The sequence below is a fragment of the Dermacentor albipictus genome, chromosome 1 (genome assembly GCF_038994185.2).
Source record: "Dermacentor albipictus isolate Rhodes 1998 colony chromosome 1, USDA_Dalb.pri_finalv2, whole genome shotgun sequence".
NCBI lineage: Eukaryota > Metazoa > Arthropoda > Arachnida > Ixodida > Ixodidae > Dermacentor > Dermacentor albipictus.
The window spans coordinates 248,212,613-248,234,744 of record NC_091821.1 but is presented as its reverse complement, the minus strand read 5'-3'; the positions used below and the strand labels follow the sequence as shown (position 1 = coordinate 248,234,744).

General features: G+C 44.7%; 1 protein-coding gene across 1 annotated transcript in view; it reads left to right on the top strand.

Moving 5' to 3' along the window:
• Non2 (upstream activation factor subunit spp27 homolog Non2) overlaps positions 1-22,132 on the top strand; it is a 57,165-nt gene that overhangs the window by 5,725 nt on the left and 29,308 nt on the right. The window contains exons 3-6 of the mRNA XM_065429966.1: positions 697-844; positions 7,614-7,697; positions 8,337-8,391; positions 17,161-17,225. Coding sequence (XP_065286038.1) covers positions 697-844; positions 7,614-7,697; positions 8,337-8,391; positions 17,161-17,225 — 352 coding nt within the window. The remainder of the gene's footprint in view (positions 1-696; positions 845-7,613; positions 7,698-8,336; positions 8,392-17,160; positions 17,226-22,132) is intronic.

Genomic DNA, 22,132 nt, shown 5'->3' with positions numbered 1-22,132 from the left:
TTTGTCGAAATATCTGAAAGTCTCATTTCGCTATTAAATGCAGTTAGGGGGAGAAAAGCTACAAAACGTTCACTTATTTTGATTCCGGTCAGAGCATGCCATCTGCACATCTGCCATCTTTGTCCCCTCTATCAGCGATTCTGTGAAACATGAAAGCGTGACTACAGGTTTCCATGCTGATGGAGATGCAGTGCGAGTTGTTCTAGTTTAGGCTTACGATTTTTCTTGCTCATTTTGGACTCTGAAAACTGCTTCATTGGTTTATTTTCATTTGAGGACACTAGGACAAAAGGGTCTACGAATCCTCGGCCTAGCTCTTATTTATAGATGTGTCAACAGATTTGTGCTTCAGGACATTCCTATCAGCTCTGAAACACACTGCATTGAATGGGACTTATTTTATCACGTCATTTGGGAATGAATATCATGAAACTAGGGCTTCTGGTATGGCCATATGATGCTATGGACAGGGGTTGTAATTTGAGAGTTACAACATGGACCCTAAAATTATTAGCTAAAGCAATAATTGTTAGCTGGTTTATCTGCTCATATTGCACACATCCCGATGTGTACTGCTGCTGATAGTGCACAGGTGAAACAAAATTTCTTTGCAAAGCCTGGCACATTGAAGTTACCTTCAGTGGCTGCTGCATTTATGTTGTATCCTGATGTGATATGAGATATTGGTTTTGATAGGAAAAAGGAAATTGACGGCCTGGTCATGGAGCTGATCTCTCAGCCTAAAGGTAAAGAAGCCGAAAAGCCCAAGACAACTGCTCAGCAGAATGGAGCTGTGAGCTCCACATCGGCTGCCGAAAGCTCATCAAGTGATGATGACGACGAAGTGAGTATTTATTAAGGTTCACCGATATTAACACTATTTATATTCATGGTGTTATTAAACCATATCTGGCCCTTGCACAATTAAACACTATGCATCACTGTGGATCAATTAAACACTGTGCTATTTGTATTCACTAGTTGCACTTTCTTTCTCTCTCTCACAGGTGTTTTTGTGTTGCAAAGATATAGACGTAGTATGGAAGCATCAGAGTTTGTGGTATTGCTGCATCATATTTTTGGAGAATTGCAGGGTATTTTAACATATGATACCAAGTTGGCAATTTAATAAAGCAGCTTTTTATTTATTTGTATTATTTTTTTTTTTCGTAGTACGATGTATGTTTCATTGGAGATCACATTGCAGAAAAAATGATGTTCCTGTGCTGTTGTGTTGAAAAGATACTGTGTGGTTGCTCGTAACCCAGGCCGGCACCTGTGAAATTGAACCTGAAAGTATTGGTTTCACACTTAATTCTTTATCTAAATCCTATAGCATTCTTTTCATTTTTAACGTTAATTTAAGAGAGAGAGCAAGGACAGGAAAGGCAGGGAGGTCAACCAGAAGAGCATCAGGTTTGCTACCCTACACTGGGTGTGGGGGAAAGGGGAATAGAAAGAGGAAAAGGGGAGAAAGTAAGCACTGAGTGCGTGTGGGCGGGACACTATAACTATCGTTTGGGAATGGCCGAGAGCCAGATGTGTGATTCCTGTGGGTGCGAGGAGACCATCGAACGTTAATTAAAGTTTCAAGAAGTAATAAGAGTTTAAGGGCATTTTGAGCATGCTTTCATGCCTAAAATATCTTGGGCAGTTTTGCCTGAAGGGGAGCATTGAAAGCTGTAGTGAGGCATCTTAGTTGCACTGAAGCTCCTCAAACTGTGTTTTAAGAATGCGCTTGGGTGACATGTCGTCATGAGACAGGTTGCGAGGCGACTACTGCTGCACAGCAGAAACATCACCCTGGCAGCTATTAGGTGGCTCGCAACGCTGGTATGTTGAGGAGTGCCGCCACCAGCATTGCAGGCATCACACCGCAATGGTCTAAGAGATGAGTCAGACGGAGAACTGTCGGCATTTGTTGCTCCAAATGTGCTGTTCATTCCAATCGCACCACTGTACGCACCATGGTGTGGTACCTGCACATTTGCACAGCAGGATGCTAGTGTTTGCGTGTACAGCGCTCATGTTAGCAGCAGAAAGCAGGATTTCTTGGCTCCACTGAGAGCCGTTTGAGCAAAGCATAAGGTGCATCCACTTGGCTTTGTTGTTTTTGAGTCCAAATTAATTGTGTGTTTCCTGTGTCTGTGGACACCTTCTAATGCTCCACCATACTTCAGCATACTCACCCACGAGTACACCGACTCATAATCGCTTCACACTCATTTCAAAGCTGGGAGATAAGGGAGATAAAGCTTCAGTGAGTGACAAAGGGTGTGAGTGAGTGCCGGGAAGTTTGACGTTACACGAATAGAAACAGGAGTTAGTGCCGGTTAATATGAGTAGAAACGAAAGACAGTAATGGTCAATTTGAGTGGACAATGAATGTGTGCCTTAGCGAGCGTCAGTGTACATCAGTGCAGGCACGTACCCAGGGGGGGCACGGGGGGGCCCGGGCCCCCCCCCTGGGTACGTGCCTGCACTGATGTACACTGACGCTCGCTAAGGCACACATTCATTGTCCACTCAAATTGACCATTACTGTCTTTCGTTTCTACTCATATTAACCGGCACTAACTCCTGTTTCTATTCATGTAACGTCAAACTTCCCGGCACTCACTCACACCCTTTGTCACTCACTGAAGCTTTATCTCCCTTATCTCCCAGCTTTGAAATGAGTGTGAAGCGATTATAAGTCGGGCCCGGCCCCCCCCCCCCCCCCCCGAAATCAAGTGGCATACCCCTCCCCACCCACGCCACCACTCCTCACACATTCTTAAAGCACCGCCAGATCAATGTTGAGACTTCCCAGCTGTTCATCGGTCAGCATTATGCTGCCTTTTTCACTCCTTTTAGATGGCGGTAGTTATCGGCATCTCTTGTAATGTGAAGGACAGTTTTCTCGTAGATTCCGCACCCGCGCGATTAACTCGAGGTGCGTTCAGTTGTCACCATCTATTCAACCGTCACGCGCATAGCTGTTGCTTTTGTTAGTTCAACCTTCTTTGTTTAGGCTGATCCTGGGACGAGGAGAGGGATGCGGCTGTTACTCAGCTGGTCTGTACTCTCATGGAACGAGTTGCAGCTGGAGAAAACGCCAATTGCGTTTAATTTATCCCTTTGCTTCATTGTTTCCTTGAGTTACGGCTCGCCTCGACGCTGGCAGATGCCCGGAACCATATATGTGTGATATGGGTTAGATAAGGTGGGAAATAAAATAATGTGAAAGAGCGTCCATCATGGAACCCTGCAATAACCCTTAAACCCATAAGCAAGATGACTGTCGCCCGTTACCTCGTCTGTTTTTCCCTAACTGTATAGCACTTTTCGTGCAAAATTGGCAACTGGAAACAAAAATCGCAAGGAGTTGAGAAATTAAGCGATCTACTAAGGGAGAGAGCCAAGGCAACAACCAAACTGCAAGCAAAAGCGAATAATAAAAAAAAGTTAACCGTTGTTTATAAGAATATTTATGGATCAACATCTTTATTTATTTAAGAAGGAAGTAGAGAAAACGCCGTCGGAAGTGGAGAACAATGACTTGTTTTGAATGACGCTTCTACAGTTATCGGTCGAACCGCCTCACGTAACCACTTCTCTGCTGTGCTTATGTGGGTGTTTTTCTAACCTTTCGCGGTGAGCGCAGTACATCAAGAATCGCAGAGTCCTGCGCTCTACGCGGTTGTATGGGACTGGCGGCCGCACAGCGTTACGCAATTCGCGGAACTGTCAAAACTGAAAAACAAGGCAAAAATAACTGATATTCGAAACTATAACATGAGAAAGACTGAAGAAGACGTAAAAAAATGAACGTAGCCTGAAATCAGTAAAAAAGAAACCTGGCATAGGACAAACCATGATGTATGCACTAAAAGATAAGAAGGATAACATCATCAGCAATCTCGAAGATATAATAAAGGCAGCGGAAAAATTCTAAGCTCACCTGTATACAGTACCCAGAGGAGTCACGATAGTTCACTTAAAACAGTAATGAACAGGATACAGAAACTCTCCTATAACTAGCGATGAGGTCAGAACGGGCCTGCAAGACATGAAACGATGAAGAGCGGGAGGATAAGGTGGAATAACAGTCGATTTAATCAAAGATGGAGGAGACATAATGCTTGGAAAACTGGCGGCTCGTTATACGAAGTGTCTATCGACTGCAAGGGTCCCAGAAAACTGGAAGAATGCAGACATTATACTAATCCACAAAAAAAGGAGACGTTAAAGAATTGAACAATTATGGGACAATTAGCTTGCTCCCAGTAATATATAAAATATTTACCAAAATAATCTCCAATAGAATAAGGTTAGCACTGGATTTTGTCAACCAAGGGAACATGCTGGCTTCAGGAAGAGATACTTTACAATGGATCACATCCATGTCATCAATCAGGTTATCGCGAAATCTGCAGAGTACAATAAGCCTCTCTATGTGGCTTATATAGATTATGAAAAGGCATTTGATTCAGTAGAGATACCAGCAATCGTAGAGGCACTACGTAATCAAGGCGTACAGAACGCTTACGTAAAAAGCTTGGAAAATATTGCTACATGTGTGAGGTATTTGTTTGTTTGAACGAGGCGCGTAGGCGCCATTACTCCAGAAAAGAGGACGAAGAACGAACTGGGCTCGCGCTGTGAATCTAACCGGTCAGCACTGCAACCGTTGTTGTAAATATAATCTGTAAATAGCTTCTCGTCTTACTGACTCGTCTTTCGCGTTAGAATATCTACAGAGGTTCTACAGCTACCTTAACTCTACACAAGAAAAGCAGGGATATACCTACAGAGAAAGGGGTCAGACAGGGAGATACAATTTATTCAAAGCTATTTTTTGCGTGCTTAGAAGAATTCAAGCTATTAAACTGGGAAGGCTTAGGAGTAAAGATCGACGGCGAATGTCTCAGCAACCTTAGGTTTGCCGATGACATTGTTCTATTCAACAACAATGCAGACGAGTTACAACAAATGATTGGAGACCTTAACAGAGAGAGTGTAAGAGTGGGGTTGAATATTATTATGCAGAAGGTGAAGGTAATGATAAATAGCCGGGCAAAGGAACAAGAGATCAGGATGGCCAGTCGGCCACTAGAGACTGTGAAGGAGTACGTTTACCTAGGTCAATTAATCAGAAGGAACCCTGATCATGAGAAGGAAATTCACAGAAGAATAAAAATAGGTTGGATCGCATACGGCAGACATTGCCAGCTCCTGACTGGAAGCTTACCATTATTATTGAAAAGTAAGGTGTGCAGTCAGTGCATTTTGCCAGTGCAATATGTCGAGTGCCAATGCATTTGCCAGTGCACTTCCCAGTGCATTGTGCCAGTGCATATGGGGCAGACTTCAGAGCAAGTTAAGGACCACGCAAAGAGCGATCGAACGAAGATTGCTAGGCATAACGTTAAGAGAGAAAGAGAGTGGTTTCGATCAGAGAGCGAACGGGTATAGACGATATTCTAATTGACATCAAGAGGAAAAAATGTAGCTGGGCAGGTCATGTAATGCGCCGGTTAGATAACCGTTGGACCATTAGGGTTACAGAATGGGTACCAAGAGAAGGGAAACGCAATCGAGGTCGACAAAACACTAGGTGGAGCGACGAAATTAGGAAATTCGCGGTCGCTAGTTTGAATCGGTTGGCGCAGGACAGGGGTAATTGGAGATCGCAGGGAGAGGCCTTCGTCCTGCAGTGGACATAAAACATGATGATGATGATGATTATGGTGGTGAAGGTGGTGCCCCCCCCCCCCCCCCCCCCCGAAAAAAAATCCTGCGTACGTGCCTGCATCAGTGTGTATGTGAGTGCTGGTGAATGAGCATGGGTGGGTGCTGGTAAATGTGAATGGAAGTGACTATGAATGCTAGTGAACGTGAGGGAGTACGTAGCCTGCAAAAATATTGGAGAGTCAGTATGAGTAAGGTAGTTTTAGTCTGCCAACCTATGCCCTCCACTTGCGAGCTGCACTTGCAGTGTCAATACCAGTGCTGCATGATGGTGGTGTGAACGCTCCTTGAGTGTCCGTATAATCCCTATCACAATAAAAACAAAATTGGAACACATTGTTTACACCCTGCAGGCATTTTACCTGTTGGAAGTAACAGCACATTGCCTTTCTTGGTAGTGTTTATACTACAGTTTTCTCATTTATACTAGTAGCTTCAGAATGGAGTTCAGAGTACAAAAGGGAGGGAAACGAAAGTTAGCTGGTAATAAAAACACCAAAGCCATAGTGTGTGACACATCTGGCGATGGCAGTGGTTCAATGTGGAAGGTGGCTGATATCCAGAAGTCAAGCTCAGCACTGGAGTGAAACAATTGTAGTTCTTTGCATTTTGTCAAGCATTGCCTTGCCTGGAGTGAGCATCTCAATAGTATCAGCATTTTGTAATCGATAACTAGAGACACACGAGACTTCTGACTCAAATTTGCTCAATATGACTCTTAGCCATTTCAGCAATCGCAACAGAGGCACACTTGATATGCTGAAACAACTTGGAAAAGAACTTTGCCATTACACAATGAAACAGTGTCTCGCAAATCACTGGCCGCTCATTGCTAAGGCCTCCTTTCACAGTACTGATACTGAAAAATAAGTTAGAATAAAGATGGAAGTGCCAGACAGGCAAGCCCAAAGTCTGAAGGAGACTACCTGCTGTATGTGTTAGATATCTTTTTTGTTATGTTCCCAGTACCTATATTCTTGCAATTTCTTAATATGCTAACTACCGTAATTATTTTCCAATAAATATTTTAAAATTAAACTTTACACGCTTCTTCATCGCATAGTTAGGTGTGCAGTGAATTGCAGTAAATAAAATCGTGTGGATACTTGATATAACTCCATCTTATAACAAAGCATGTCTATCAGATGACCACGTGTTTCTTGGTTTTCATCACTGCACTCAGGATTCTTCAGATCTCGCTAGTTTTCGTTCATTGCACAGATCAAAACTTTGCTAGGTGGTTTCCAAAAATTTTATTATTATTTATTTATTATTTAAAATAAAGCTATTAGTACTTGAGCCTACCCTTATGTAATAAATGCCTTCAGGCTATTAAGGACAAATAAGTGAAAACATGTCAGCATTGCTAAGGCAGCTCTCTGGCTCAGTGTAATGTTGCCATTGCTGGCATTGTGGCCGCAGTGGTGCTAGCCATTGATATTTGTTGATAGGCAGGCAGAGGTTGCTGCAGAAGTTTTAGCTCGATGCAGTGCGCTTGCTGGTGCATACAGGAAAAGCCTGTGAGATGAAGCTCTGCTCTTGCTGCCTTTGTTGGCCTTAGTTCGAAAGCATGGTGGAAGTTTGCTTGGCTGCAGGCAGGAACAGGGCATTGGGAAGAGTGTTAGAACGTCTAATTCCCCCCCCCCCCCCTCATGTTGTCGCCAGTAAAAAATGCTGCTTGAGACAAAGGTGTAAATAAACAAAATTGTGTCTCACTGTATGAAAGGATGCACTGTGCCTAGCCGATTCTTAGTGATGGGGGAGATTGATGAGGTCCTGTGGCTGGTGCAGATTCTAAAGCCTTTAATTTAGTGTTCTTCCTCATATACATATGCACGTGGAGTCTTTCTCTGTTCTGAGACATTGCGCTTACCTTACAGGAACAAGATGATGATGAGGAATTGGCCCGCAAGCTTCAGGATGAGGAATTTAAAAGTCGCAGTCGTGCTGTGAAGAAATCGAGGGTGAGCATGTTTTCTGCTGTAAGGGCTGGAATATTGGAGAGTGAGGCAAAACAGAGATTGTTTATCTCATTGCTTTCTGTATCATTCTCTGCACTAGTTACTGTGCTGCACTATGAATTTGCATCGCAAGCTGCATCACCAAAGATGAAAGCTGCTAACGCTAACTTTGATATGATCAAAGGTTTGACAACGTGCACCAACTAAAAAAAAGAGACCGAATGGCAAACTTGCATACTAAACATAGCTGACGCTGTAGATGTGCATCATTCTGGTGGCATAATACGTACATAACAATCCTCCGGAATAGTAGAATGCCTGGAGGCACTCATAATTGCTTTTATCTTGTAGGAATACAAAAAATAGGCGCAGAATAAGACAAAGGTTTGGCATAAAAAAGGAGGTGTGTCATGAAACTACTGTGGATATCACTGTTGTTGGACGTAGTAGTACAGAAAGGAGACAGGAAAATATTACCTTCATGTGAGGTTTCAGCACGAGGGCTTAGTATGAAATAAAAGCCAATCCTTATGCTCCTCTTGCAGACTTAAATGAGTTTAAAAGAGAAATTTTGTGTTGGGACATTTATACCATTCAGGGTGACTATACAGCTTGTGCTAACATGACTTTATATTTAACCAGACTGCCAAGAAAGAGCCAGCTAAGAAAGCTGCAAAGGCACCGGGCACTAAGCGAGGTAAGTGACCTTTCTAAACCCTCGCTTTGCATTGCACATAAGGTTTCTTCAGCAGTTCAAACCCTATGCAGTTAAGTTCCCGTTATATTCATCCATATTCTTCTTGATGTGACAATTTGAGAAAATACTGGCATACTTAACTAATCCAAACACATGCATTCTCGAATAAAGCAAAGGCAGCTTATTAATAGCCTTAATAAGAAAAGTGTATAATTGGTGCAATCTGCCAGTACTTGCCTGCAGGTCCAAAACTTGGATGATAACAGGGAAACTGTAGAAGAATCTTATGACAGTACAATTCGCAATGTAACTAAAAATGGTAGGTTTAACGTAAGAGATAAAAAGACGGCAGTATGGTTTGGAGAATGTGTATGGGCACAGCTAAATCCTGGCACAACAACATTGATAGGGCTTGTAAAAAATTTCATAAAACGTAGAGTTCTCCCCAGAAATTTCAGGTGTCAACATTTTGTAACCGAGGGGGGTTAACACGCAAATAAGCTTTCATTTTTCTTCTCTTTTTGATACCATGTAACTATTTTAAATGGTGCATTACAATTCTGCATCTCGGATGCATTAACGAAAGAAGTGTTAGCCAGTGATGTAGCCTATCACGATTGCCACACGCCTCGAGAACCAAGAAATCTACAGCTTGCCGCCTTCAAAATGCATGCACAATGTGCGCCACAATTTAAATCTTCGTCAGCAAGTAGGAATGCGTCCTGTGGGTAATGGCAGCAGTAATAAATTGCGATGCTAGATTTTCCTCTTTCACTCACTTCTTTTGCTTTTCTTTTGCAAGGTGAAATGAGTTACTGTAGTCATCTGAAGCTCTAATCTCTCCCCTTTACGACAGTGCCAAGATGGTGGCATTGCATCAACGGAAATAGGCACAATGCAGTGGCGCCTCCCTAGCCCAATTTTCAACCTGTTTTTTTTTTTTTTTTTTTGACAGCACACAAGAAAAGTGCAGTTTTCTCAGCGTCTACTTAACATTTCTTTGCCACGTTTCTCCATGTGATAAGAGAACATCTGAAGCAAGTGGGGAAAACTTTTCTTTTTTTGACTAATTGGCTTTGATAATCGTTGAATCACCCCATAAGGAGCATGTGGTCAACTGGGTGGTAAACCAGAGCAGTGGGAGCCATTTCCCCCATCACCAGTTACGGGTAGAAACCTGCCATGAAACATGTGATTTACTGGCACAGAAAAGATTCATTATATCAAATTTTGGCTTGCTTGCATTTCCTGGCAAGCAACGAAGTGCCACGGCTTCTGCTTTTTTGTCAGACTAGTCACTCATACTTTGGAATGGTCTTTGCTATAATAGGCGTTCGTTAATTCGACTACAGTTAATTCGTTCCCTACCGAATGTTCCGGCTAGCACATATACATTTCTAAGGACGTTATTTCAATCTAAAAAAAAGAGAGAAACTGGCTTTCGCCAAATAATTCAAGCTTGACTTGTCAGCTTTGCCATAATACAGCCGTGTTATGCTGTGAAGCATATTCAGAATGACAAGAGTCCTGTTTTTGACATTGCTGTGGCGCTTCGAGTGCTCATTTCGCCTTTCGTTAATGTCTTGTATACGAGAACATTAACAGGGCCTAGTATGCATTCCTTAATTATTCATGTGCACTGTGCACCCAGAAGTGCAGAAAAAGTGTGTGTCTGCTACACAGTTGGGGGCACGTTTAAAGCCAACAGAAGAGCAGGGGTCTATCTAATACTTTGAAGGCCTGCGAGTAATCTTATGCGTCTTGATGCTTGTACTGTTGTCGGAGACAGCACATTCGTAAATTAAATAACACGTGCTATCTCCCATAAAAGTGACACATTTCACCGCTTGGCATCCTTCACCACATAGCACAGCTATGTTGGCACCGGGTGGCCGTTGTAAGGTGCCAGCAGAGAACAGTAAGAGCTCTGGCATGTGATGCAGACGACGGGGCAAAGGGCACACACAGTGCTTAAGGCCTGGCGAACCAGAAAATGTATTTTTGTTCGTCTGCTCTTGAGAATGGTCGCAGCTTATTCGAAGCGCTTGCATTTACGGCATCACGTAGTATATACAGCAGAAAACAAGTGCAAGTTGCGATGCAAAGGCACCCCACAAAGCTCACTGTAAAAGCTGGGAGGTGCAAGTTCAGCAGATATTTTGGAGATATTATTTTGCTGTGCATTTTAACGTGGTCGTGCATTTATTCATGTGAATTCGCGAAGTAGAAAAAAAAATCGGACAAGATGCACATATCCTTTTTTATTTTTGTGCTGCTTTGCCGATCATGCATGTGTTGGTATGTTCGCATTGTTTGTCCAGTTTCTTTCATTTACTTTATCATGCTTTGCCAATCAAAATTTTTTGAAACTACCGTAAAAACCGGACTATAGGTTGGACCGGAATATAGGTCAATCCCCCAACTAACGAATTCTAAACATGAAAAACAAAAAAAACCTTTTTCAATGGCAAAAGTACTGAAAGACACCCTTACCTTGAAACAAATGCAACTCAGCCGGTTGCACAATGGTGACAGTATTTATTTAAAGGCTGCTCGCATGTGCACCTGGCCAAGTGTTTAACAGTATCGCGCGACCATCGACCCGCGTGCTTGTCAGCATCTTATTAACGTTGCTGAGCGACGAAACAAACGAGATACGCGCATGTGTACACATGCGCTTGCTTTGGCTATTTCGCCGCTCCGCGCCGTGATGATAAGGTGCTGACAAACACACGGGTCGATGGTCGCGCGATACTGTTAAAGGTTGGCCGGGTGTACAGTACACAGAAGAGAACGAAGTGCGCAAGCGCTACTCCGAATCAGAGCAACGCCTTTGATCAGAGTCGTCCGAACTAGAGTCAGGTGAAGAGTGCTTTTTTGCTGCCCAGTCCAGAGGCGTGCGCGATCTCTACTGCTTTCACACGGATGCATTCGGCAGTCACAGGCAGCGATCTTACACGCAGCTCCCTGACGAACTCCGCAACCTTGTCTTCCAATTCTGCGGTCCAATGGGGAATGCCCACGAAATGACGTTTTCTTTTGGTTACTGCAAGTTGTAATACGCTGCTTCTGCCTCCGCCAGTACCGAATGCTCTTTTCGGACACTCCAAATTCGTGCTGTTCCGCCAAGTTGCCTTGGGCTTCCGCGTACTCAATCGCCTTTTTCTTGAAGGCGAAGATGAACTGCCGTCGGCTTCCGCTCATCTTGAAACAAAATGTGAAAAAGCAGCCTTCAACTAATATAACTTTGTGACAGTGGAAACGCAAAATAGCGGTGCCACAATGTCGCCACGCCGCGCTTCTGCTGATGGCGATGGCGACGGCCGCTGTATACTTAGTCCGCCCATCGTTGGAAGACTTCCGTAGCTTTTCCGCCAATGTCCGGTATATAAGACGAGGGTCGACTTTTCGCTATGGTATTTTGAAAAAAAGTTCGACCTATGTTCCGGTTTTTACGGTAGCTAAATCTTCAGTCATGGTCTATTTCATGCAACTTGGCATGATTAAAACTGGCGGTGGTGGCTGGTGCACGAGTAAGGCCTTGTCATGTACGAGACGCAGCTTAGGAACATATGCCTCAAAAGAAAAAGACTGAGCAGCTGAGGGGATGGCAAAATAATGACAACAAATCCGCGTGTTTGCCTATGTGCCCAAGCTCCGGAGCCATCACACAATTTACACGGAACACGAAACTCTTGCAAATGAACGGCTCCTTTATTGATGTTAGAACAACTGGACAAAAGCAAAGGTGCGTCGGAAATGTATGTACTACTGCCTATGAACTTAGCATATCCAAGCCTTCCGCCATTTTATCTGGTGAGGTTGATGTAGAATGGCCTTAATGGTTTCAGTCATGTATGAGTACCGTATTTACTTGCGTAATGACCACACCAAAATTCGATTTTTTTTCCTTTCCCGTGTAATGATCGCACCCCGAACTTGCCACAACGATATGTCATGTGCCAAGTCTAGCTAATGATGATCGCACTTACCCTCTGTCAAATGCTGTCGAATGCTACGCAAGCTACTCTTCAAGACATACCAAGTGGTCTGCACGCACCGAACATTCTTAAGCAGATGCCCCATTTCATTCCTTTCATCACTTTCCGCACTTCCATGAAAAAGAAAAAGCTACAATCAAACTGGCCTTGGCTTATTTGTAGGCCTTTTAATAGTTGGGGTCAACAACAAGAAAGACGCTTTTCCGATTCTTCTCGTCTGTACTCGTGGGCACGCAACAAATCGCAAGCGGCAATGATAATAGCCACGTTTTCACTGATTTGTTAGAAGTGTACCGTATTCATACGCCGACGCTTGTAACACAGCTAAGATATTTGCCCACCCATAGCGGAAGCGTGCCGTATTAAGGTTGTAGTGAAGACAAATGGCCGCAGTTTCCGAAGTGTGCCTGCCATGTGTTTCTGTCACTGGCAGCTAAGTGCGCCCATCTCCATTTCTGTCCCCTCAAAGTGGTCATGGCTACGTTATTGCTGCAAACTTGCTGATAGTAACGATATTATTTATTACTGATACGGAAGCAACTGTTTCAATGCGTGTAATGTACTCGCGAGAAAAAAAAAAAAAAGTTCGGCTTGCTACGTCGGCTGCCATTTTTGTTTTGGTGTCCTGCACTGTTGCAGTGGCAGCCACCTATTCGTTGACCTGTTGTCATCCCGCAGCCAATGCAAGATGAAAAAAGCATGTTTTTTATCGCGGGAAATTTAACCTGCGTAATGATCGCACCCCTGGATTTGCATCAATTTTTTTTACAATAAAGTGCGATCATAATGCGAGTAAATACGATAACTGTTCACATTTGGTTCCACATCATATTTCGACAACGTAAAACAAGAAACGATGGAACATAACCAACATAGCTGACTGCTGCGCCTGCTGCCCACGGCCTGGCCGTCACATGCCATTAAATTCGTGGCGCTGGGCCAGACTCGTCCCACGCCCGGTGCCTATTGTGGTGAAGCGAACTTTAGAGACAAACACTGCCAAGTGAATCACAGGCGTGTTCTTTATTTTTTTCTGCCTTTTGTTTAAGTCGACCAGTGTCTCCAGTCCTGACAGGATCAAATTAATGTGAATGGACTGTAATGACGCAACGCTAACCTTAAAAGTCTGTGTGGCCTGGCTGCAAGACAGTGATGCACCTTGCGCGCGTGGAAATGCTTCTTGCATGTTACTATTCAGGATAAGGCAGAAATGGGCGCAGCGCAAAAGCAAGCCAGCGTGTATGGATTTGTGCATAAACGTGCCTGGCCGTGTGCTCATTACAATACAATGTATAAACCAATTGTCATGTTGGTTATGAATCGACCAGGTTTGTCAGAAATTGTCAGGTTTCAAGTTCGGAACTGACTCTGTGCTTACTGCAACATTCCCATGCTTTTGGAACCAGCCATTATCGCTTCTCCTCCTCCTGTGCCTAGTTGCATGCCTCTCGGGGCTCCGGTGCTCCTTTCATTGTCGGTTCTTCCCCTCTAGTTGCTGCATCAATGACTACCAACACTACACAGATGCTGTTAGATTAGAAAGTGGCTTTCAGCTTGCATAACATGACCGAGTCCATTTCCACTCACTTGTAACATTGCGAGCACAAATGAAACGCACTCAGCTTGTACTGTGGGTCTGTGAATCGCACAGCAATGAATCTTGCGTGCCGATATTTTGATGGTCTTCCTTCGAAGTGCATATGTGCCATGCAGTTGTTTAGTTAAATCAAAACTAATGTGAGAGCTCGTCCGAGTGGGGTATCCGACGACAATCCTGGGAGCACCACTTGGTGCTCTGATGTGCAGTCGGGTGGGTGATTGGAAAGAACCATCCAAACAAGATTGGTCTTTTGGGAACGCTCTAGAGTGGTGAAAACGACCATGCGATGATGCTATTAGATAGCCGCCTGATTTTGTAATCACAGTATGAGGCCTCAATTCCCCAAATGTACAACTAATCATTAGTTGTTCTATTTTTAAGTAGTTTGTTAAAGGGGCCCTGAACCACCCCTCGGGCTTGGTGAAATAACATAGTCCGTGGGTAGCAGATGCTGCTGTGAGCATCTCAGCCAAGTTCTGCTGTTGTACGCAGCCCGGGAGCTCGCAAGCGGAGCACGAAGTCACCTTTTTCTCAAACGCTCTCGTTTCAAAAACCCTATGATCCTCGCTCTCTTCTGTGTGCTTTATTTCGTCATAAATTATTTATTTTATTTTGCTTTATTTCGACCAATACGCGGCTGCTATTGGTCGTTGCGCTCGGCTACACCGCGGCCGCCGCGAGGTGCCGCCACAAGTCCAATGGCTAAGCGCACTGCGGCTCTCTGAGGACAGCTGCGTTTGGTTTACGTTTAGCGCGGCATAGGCACCAAATCGGAAATTTGAGCTGCGTGTCACGGTGACGTCTCTGCCGTAGCCCTCATAGTGCAAGGCATTGGAGGAGGAAGGGGAGCACAGCTGAGGCCGTGTTTGATTGCCGATAACTCCGCTTCTGCTGAATGCGTTGAAGTACTTTTTGCGGCAAAGTGGTTCTGAAACAGCCTACCTTCACTTCAAATGTCTCTACACTTTGATACAAAGTGGTTCAGGGCCCCTTTAAGAAGGGCTCCTCTACAGCCGCGAGAATTGAGCTGTGGATCAGTGCTCTCTTCGAGGCAACATTGTGAGTGTCCTGTCGATTGCTTGAGAAAATAGGCTAATATGGTAGGGAAGGTGAAAAGAGTGAAGGGTGCTGCAAGCTCTGAGGGAAATGCAGATTGAAGGAGCGTGAGATTTAGGCATTGTGTGTCCAGGTTTCAGATGCACAATCATTGTGTGGCTTGCGATGACTGCTAAGGAGTTTGTGGTACTGTATACTGCACTGCTTCAGGTTTTCGTGGTGGGTAGAGGAGCCTTTGAAAACAAACCCTTAGCCATGAGGCTGTGGTATACAGTCGCCGACTGATTTTCCGGACTCCAAAAATTCGGACATGATTGATTTTTTGGTCTGTGTCGCGACACCGCCGTTCTCCTCATAGACCATAACGTATAACAACTGCCGAAAGTTCGGGCACTCCTTAAGCCAACTCGATCAAGAGCACCATGCACCGACTCTGACTGGTGCATGGTTTGACTCGCTGAACGCCATTTTTGTTTTGAGCGGAGCCTCCTTGCTGCCCCACGAAGTGGCGCTACTGCAAATCCCCGCTCATCATCATTTCTGCCTGGTTCCATAGAGTGGCTCTACAGCAGTTCTGGTTTCAGCTTAGTAAGCCATGTCAAGACAATCCAGCAGCTTATTTGTTTCTTCGGGCACGATGCTGCGAGTAGGCCACATTCTTCATTTGTGCGACTGGTGTCGGCATGGTGGTGTTTGATTTGTATGCTGTGTGGATGTTCAGGTGATCCAACGCGGCATACAGAAACATCGCGTCAAGTGTCTAATGGCGCCGTCAGTGCCTGTGCAGACTGCGCTGGGGAATGCTGGCAAGCGGGTGCCAGGAAGCCTAAGATTTGTCGCCTTCCGATGTGCTCCCTAATGACGCGGAAAATGTTCTGCCGAGACCTGCGCAGTGGTTGCATTGCGATTCTGGACACCGTCTCATTTGACAGTTTCACAGGTGCTGACACTGCTGTACTGACATGCGCAGAACTCGACGATGGCGAGATTATTCGTCAGGTTCATGCTGCACCGCCGGACGATGACTCCGAGTCGGAAGATGACGCACCATGTGCTACGCTGCCGTTTCATGCAGAGCATGTACAAGCAGTGACTGCTTTCAGCCGCGTATAGTGACCGTACGAGCCTCTCCGAGATTCAGGCTTATCTGATAGCACGTAAACGGAACAACGTGCAACGGCACATGCACGATTTCTTCAAGTCTACTGCCGAGCCTGAATAAGTGCGTGGAAATAAAGGATTTCATTTTTTTTTTCCTTAATCTGCTTTTTTGGACACCTGTTTATTGGGACATTTCTGCAGTCCCCGTGAGGTCTGAATAAACGGTCGGCGACTGTATTCAGTGTATGTTTTGAACTGGTCATATTAAGAGGATATATATATATATTGCTTTCAAGGAATTCTAGTGCTATACTGCTGTAGTGCGGGTTCGCCAGCTATGCAGTAAAGCATAAGAAGTGCGCACAACAAGTGTCTGTACCCCTTTATGAAATGTCCTGCAAGGGCATATATTCTGGGGATAAAGTTTGCCTGCTACAAGGTTACAAGGTTCAGACTACATCCAATGCTTTAAAACAAAAACAAGCTAACGTGGTATGGGGAACCAGTGCTGGCTAGGAGGTGCCACAGCTGTTTCACTGGGCAATTAAAATATGCTGAAGCCATCTGGTTGTGAGGCCATGAAAATTGCACAACATTTTCAGACAAATGTGCGCCTGTATCAACATTCTTTCTTTCCTGACGCTTCCAGCATGGCCATGCTCTACCGTGGCTACGAGGCATCACAGGGAGCACATGCATGTTCTAGCATGCTGATACTGAGTCTTATCAGAAGCTGGATGCGTTTGCTTCAAGATGAGTGGTGAATTTGCAGAGATGACATTGCACAGATGTGCTACTGAAAACATTCTCCTTTGCTCACTAGGATCTGTTATGGCACTGTTGTTGGCATTTCAAGTTTCAGTGGTTTTTGCCCATTGGTTGTGCTTTTTCGTCTGCATAGTTTTAAATTGTAGGCTCACTTTACTAACTTGATATTTTGCCATTAAATGTGAACATGTCTTAAACATAAGTTCTACCTATGGTTTCTGACACTGCACTTTCAACTTCCAGAAAGTGCCTATTCCCGCAAGTGTGCCCTTTCTCCAGAGCTGGCTGCTGTTGTTGGTGCTGAGGAGGTAAGACTGTCTTGTGGTCTTGGTCATTTTATAGGTTTTCTGTAGGGGTGTGTGAATATTCTAAAATTTCAAATGTTATAGAATATTATACTATAATATTTGTATTCAATTAAACTAGAAAATCGAATATCTTGCTGGCTGTGTGGGAGCAAACATGGTTCTTAGCATTTATGTCTATCTAAGAAAGTGTGTTTGATTTTGTGCTGAATTTTGCGACAATTTTATGCTGCTGGCGAAATTTCGCCTGTAAAACATGCTTAGCCACAGAATGCCTAAAGGTCCAACCACTGGCATGCGCCGGCATGCATCGTGTCGGTTGGAGGAAAAGGGCACCCAACCACTGGATAGAAGCTCTGACGCGCCGATGCTCGCTCTTCGGCTGCAGCGCACTATTGCTGGATTGTTTAGTCTTCTACCGTCAAAGTCTAACCTAAAACAGCCTGCTGTAAACTGAGCTGGAAACAATAAGTTAGGGATCTGTATGCTCTTTTAGATATGAAAAGCATGTTTGATTAATGAATGTGGTCCTGCCACAACAGTTTCTTTTTACCTTTGAAGTAACAATAGTGCACGAAATATCGACATCGCCGCTCGAGCTTGCGCATCGTCTGTCTACAAGATAAGCTTTGCAAACACCTGCACAACCATGCCATATTGTATCAAAGCTGTTGTACAAGTTCATTTTTGGTAACTCATTGCGCAGCCAACTATGTAAGAATTAGGCGTGGAAAGTATAACTCAAAAATATGTGTCACATAGTAGTGACGGTGAAAAATGATGCAGAGTCAGAACATGGTCAAAACTGGGAGTTACAGTAGTTCTTTATTAGTCGAACTTGTACCCAGCAAAAGCAACACTCATTCGCAACGATAGCGGCGAGCAAAGTCGGCGACCGTGGAAAATCTCATCTGTTCGTCAAACGCGTCAGCTTTCATATATCAGTCTTGAAAGTTCCAGCGTATTTGCTGGTGCCCGCAATCTTTCCAGAAACTACTACATAATTCGTGTCACGTATGCAATCGGATTGTATAGGGTTCATCGACAACAGACAACCGACAGAACCATTGATAACATTTGCGAAACTTCCTATATGTGCAGGTGCATCCTGCGCTGAGTCATAACGTTTAACATTTAGCCGCTGAAATACGGTCACCGGATACAGATAAAGTATCCGTGTCAATATAAATATGCTTGTTGGTGCAAGAAAGAAAAGGGGAAAAGTGGATTCTGACAAAATCGGCAGAAAAGTATTGAAACACATGCAGCACTCACAAAAAAAAACTTCTGCAATAGCTCAAATTTACATAATTTGTAGCTTGTGTCCTCTTGGTTCTTGATTCCGTCAAATCTTGCCCATGGAGCACTTCATTTATTAGAGTGTGTTAGTTGAGCGACTTTACGGTACGCTCCTCTCCAAGTTGCCCCCGCTAAGCCATAGCGGAGCGGCGGGTGATTTTCAACTTTTAGTTATACGTTTCACGTAGCGGAGTGGACCGTTCGTAGTTGCAGCGCCCACTGGCAAAATTCAGGATAATGAAAGGAAATAAAAAGACCCATTGATCACTTTTATAAACGAATATATATAACTTATTTGTTCATGAAGTATCTAGACGTATGCTTGTAATGCGTTACCGGTCCATTTTATCCAATAGAAAATAAAGTGCCATCTTGGGGAACGCGATATGATAGCCAGCAAGTTTTCTTTTGCATCCAATCCAATCCTTTCTGATGCCAACGGTAGCCAATGCGCTCCGCAGCGCGCTCCGCTTGGGCAGCTTTTAAGCGGACCATGTCTGTCGCTCTGCTAGCCTGCTTGCAGATAAGCGGAGGGCGCATGCACATTCGTGCTTCTGCACTGCTCAGCTGCTGAGCGGAGCGTAAAAATGCCAAACTATAAAACACTCTATTATTCTAGGTTGTTTTGAAGCATCAACACTGTATCGGGAGGCCTTCACATTGGGTGCACTGCTAGAAAAATTTTCACTATGTGAAGGCCATGTTCTATTGTAACTGGTTTCTACATGTCAAGTCTGTCTTTCTCGACAATGAGAGAGGGCGGGGGGGACCCTCCACCTGAAAACTTTCAATTCTTTGTTGATTTTGATAAACTTGCCAAGTTTATGTATTTCAGTGTGCTAGTTCTAAATATACATCCAGTTATCTAGCATAGTAAATAACCTTCCAGAAATTGAAGAAATTCAGCTTTATTACCGTATTTACTCACATAATAGGCGCACTTTTTTTTTTTTTTCAGAAAATCCGGCTCGAAGTTCGGGGTGCGCCTATTACGCGGGGTAAAATTTACGACACTTTTTCAACTCGCATTCCCGCGCTTTAAATTTTAACATATGTCAGGAATATGGCTACTCTCACATAATTCACCAATAAATCCAGCATAAAAGGGAAAATAAAAGCTACCTACTTACCTTTTAATGAACAGGCGAGAGACGTTGACTGAACACACACGTAAAATTTATTAAGACTATTCAGAGTCCGAGTCTGAGTCGGAGTGAACATCCTCATCACCGCCGGGTGGAGACTCGTCTTCCTTGTCTGAGCTCCACAGCATGTCGTCTTTGCTTGCATCCAGTGCATTGGAGATCCCAGTCTTCTTGAAACTTTTCCTGACGACGTCATCGGAAATCTCCCGCCAAGCTTCCACGATCCATTCGCACAACATTTCCATAGGCAGCCTCTTAATTTTGCCACCGGGGGTTAGTTGACGCTGTCCTCCAGCCATCCAATTGGTGTACAGCCTTCGAACGTTATCCTTAAAAGGCTTATTTAGGGAAACGGCTAAAGGTTGCAGCACGGAAGTGAGGCCTCCCGGAATCACGGCAATATCCGTACGCACCTCTGACAACTTCTCTTGTACACGTTCTACAAGGTGCCCGCGAAAACTGTCTAAAACGAGCATGGCCGGATACTACAGGCCGCCCGGCTGCCGGCCCCAGACGGTCTTGACCCAGTCCACCATCAATTCCGCGGACATCCAACCTTTCTCTTGGACCCTCACGTGTATGTCTCGAGGGAAATTTCCCTTTGGGAGCGTCTTTCTCTTAAAAGTAACATAAGGTGGTAGTTTGCGCCCATCCGCGGTCACTGCCAACATGACAGTACACCTTTGTTTTTCTGCACCAGATGTTCGAATAAGCACACTCCATGCACCTTTTTCCTATACTGTTGTATTTCTCGGCATGTCGAAACAGAGAGGAGTCTGATCTGCATTACCTGTATGTGACAAAGTGAAGTTTTTTTGCTGCCGGAGCCGTTTGACGAAACGGTGGAACTCGAGTACCTTGACCTCGTATGCTGAGGGCAAGCGCTGGCACAACGTTGTGCGCCTCCTCAGGGTAAGTCCGTGGCGTCGCATGAAGCGCGTTGTCCATCCGGAGCTTGCTTTGAAGTCTTTCGCTTCGATGCCCTGCACTCGGGCAATTCTGCACGCCTCCGTCTGCACTATGTCGAGAGACACTGCACAACCGTCCTGTCGAAGGCCCCGTATGTGTTGAACTAGTTGATCTTCCACTTGCGGATACTTTCCCGACTTTGCACTGCAGAAGGCCCGTCGTGACTTCTTTGTGGCCTGAAGTTCTTCTTGCTGACCTCGCCAGTAGCGAATGCTTGTCTCTCCGACACTGAAATGCCTGCTTGCAGCACGGTTCCCATGCTCGAGTGCATACTGCACAGCTTTCAGTTTGAATGCAGCCGTGTAGCTGCCATACTTCCCCATTGCGGAACATGCGACCACACGAACTGCACGCCATTGGCAAAATGGCGAGATGTGGCGTTTCGTCTTTTCTTTGCCTGTGTCAGCATGTGTAGAGCATTGATGGCAATGGCACTGTCACTTGTGTCGAGTCGCCCGGCCTTCGAGAGCCGCCCAGCTTTCCGAGCTGCCTAAGCGAAGGTAGCGAAAAGCTTACATCCGCGCGGCGGTTTGGAGAGGAGGGGGGTGTTATCGATAGTTGATGGAAGAATTATTTTTCGCTCGTTGATGCGTTTTTTTTTTCTTTTTTTTTGTTTCTACGGACGTGTTAGGTTGTCGTGCTCGCTGGCTTCGCGGCGGTTCGGGGAGGGGGGTGTCGGTAGTTAATGGAAGAACTAGTTTTCGCGATGTTGTATGTGCTGTGGGCCCTCAGCAGCTGCGATGGCAGCAACACTAATGAGACTAGTAGTCCAGCAAATGCGTTGATCAGCTTGGGTTGTGGAATGTGCTTGCGTTTTTTTTTTTTTTTTTTTCACCCGAGATGGAGGGGCAGGAGGGCGTCGGCTTGCAGTAGTGTAAATGCGGTACTGATCACAGTGCCAAGTTCGGGGCGCGCCTATTATGCGCGGAAATAAAAAAATCAGATTTTCCGCGACCAAACTGGGGGTGCGCCTATTATGCGAGTGCGCCTATTATGCGAGTAAATACGGTACATAATTTGCATGGAGGTGAGCTATCTACCAAACTACACATGGCATAATAAATACTGACATACGAAAATGATGTGGAACTAACAAAGAGTGCAAATAAGCAAGTATGGTGTTGTAACCCAATTTTATATCAAATGAGAACATTGCAAACTTCAGTGAGAGAAATCCATCTACAGTCAAACCCATCTATATCGAACTCGCAAGAAAACGGCTATCAGTTCGATATAGAGCATATTCGATATAAGCCTGCTAAAGAATTCCTTGTCATAAAAACAGATACCATTTATAAAATCACTTTATTGATAAAACTAGCTTAGTTTCCCATGAAATAGTCCTGTATTTTCTTCTGCTTTGGCAATTTCGCTGCCTGTGACTTGTGCACTTCTCCACATTGTCTAAGGAGTCTTGAGCAGCTGAGGACGCAACCTTCCGCATATGCGCAGAAGCACTGGACTAGTGCGAGTGCACCAATCACTTCGGAGGATGTG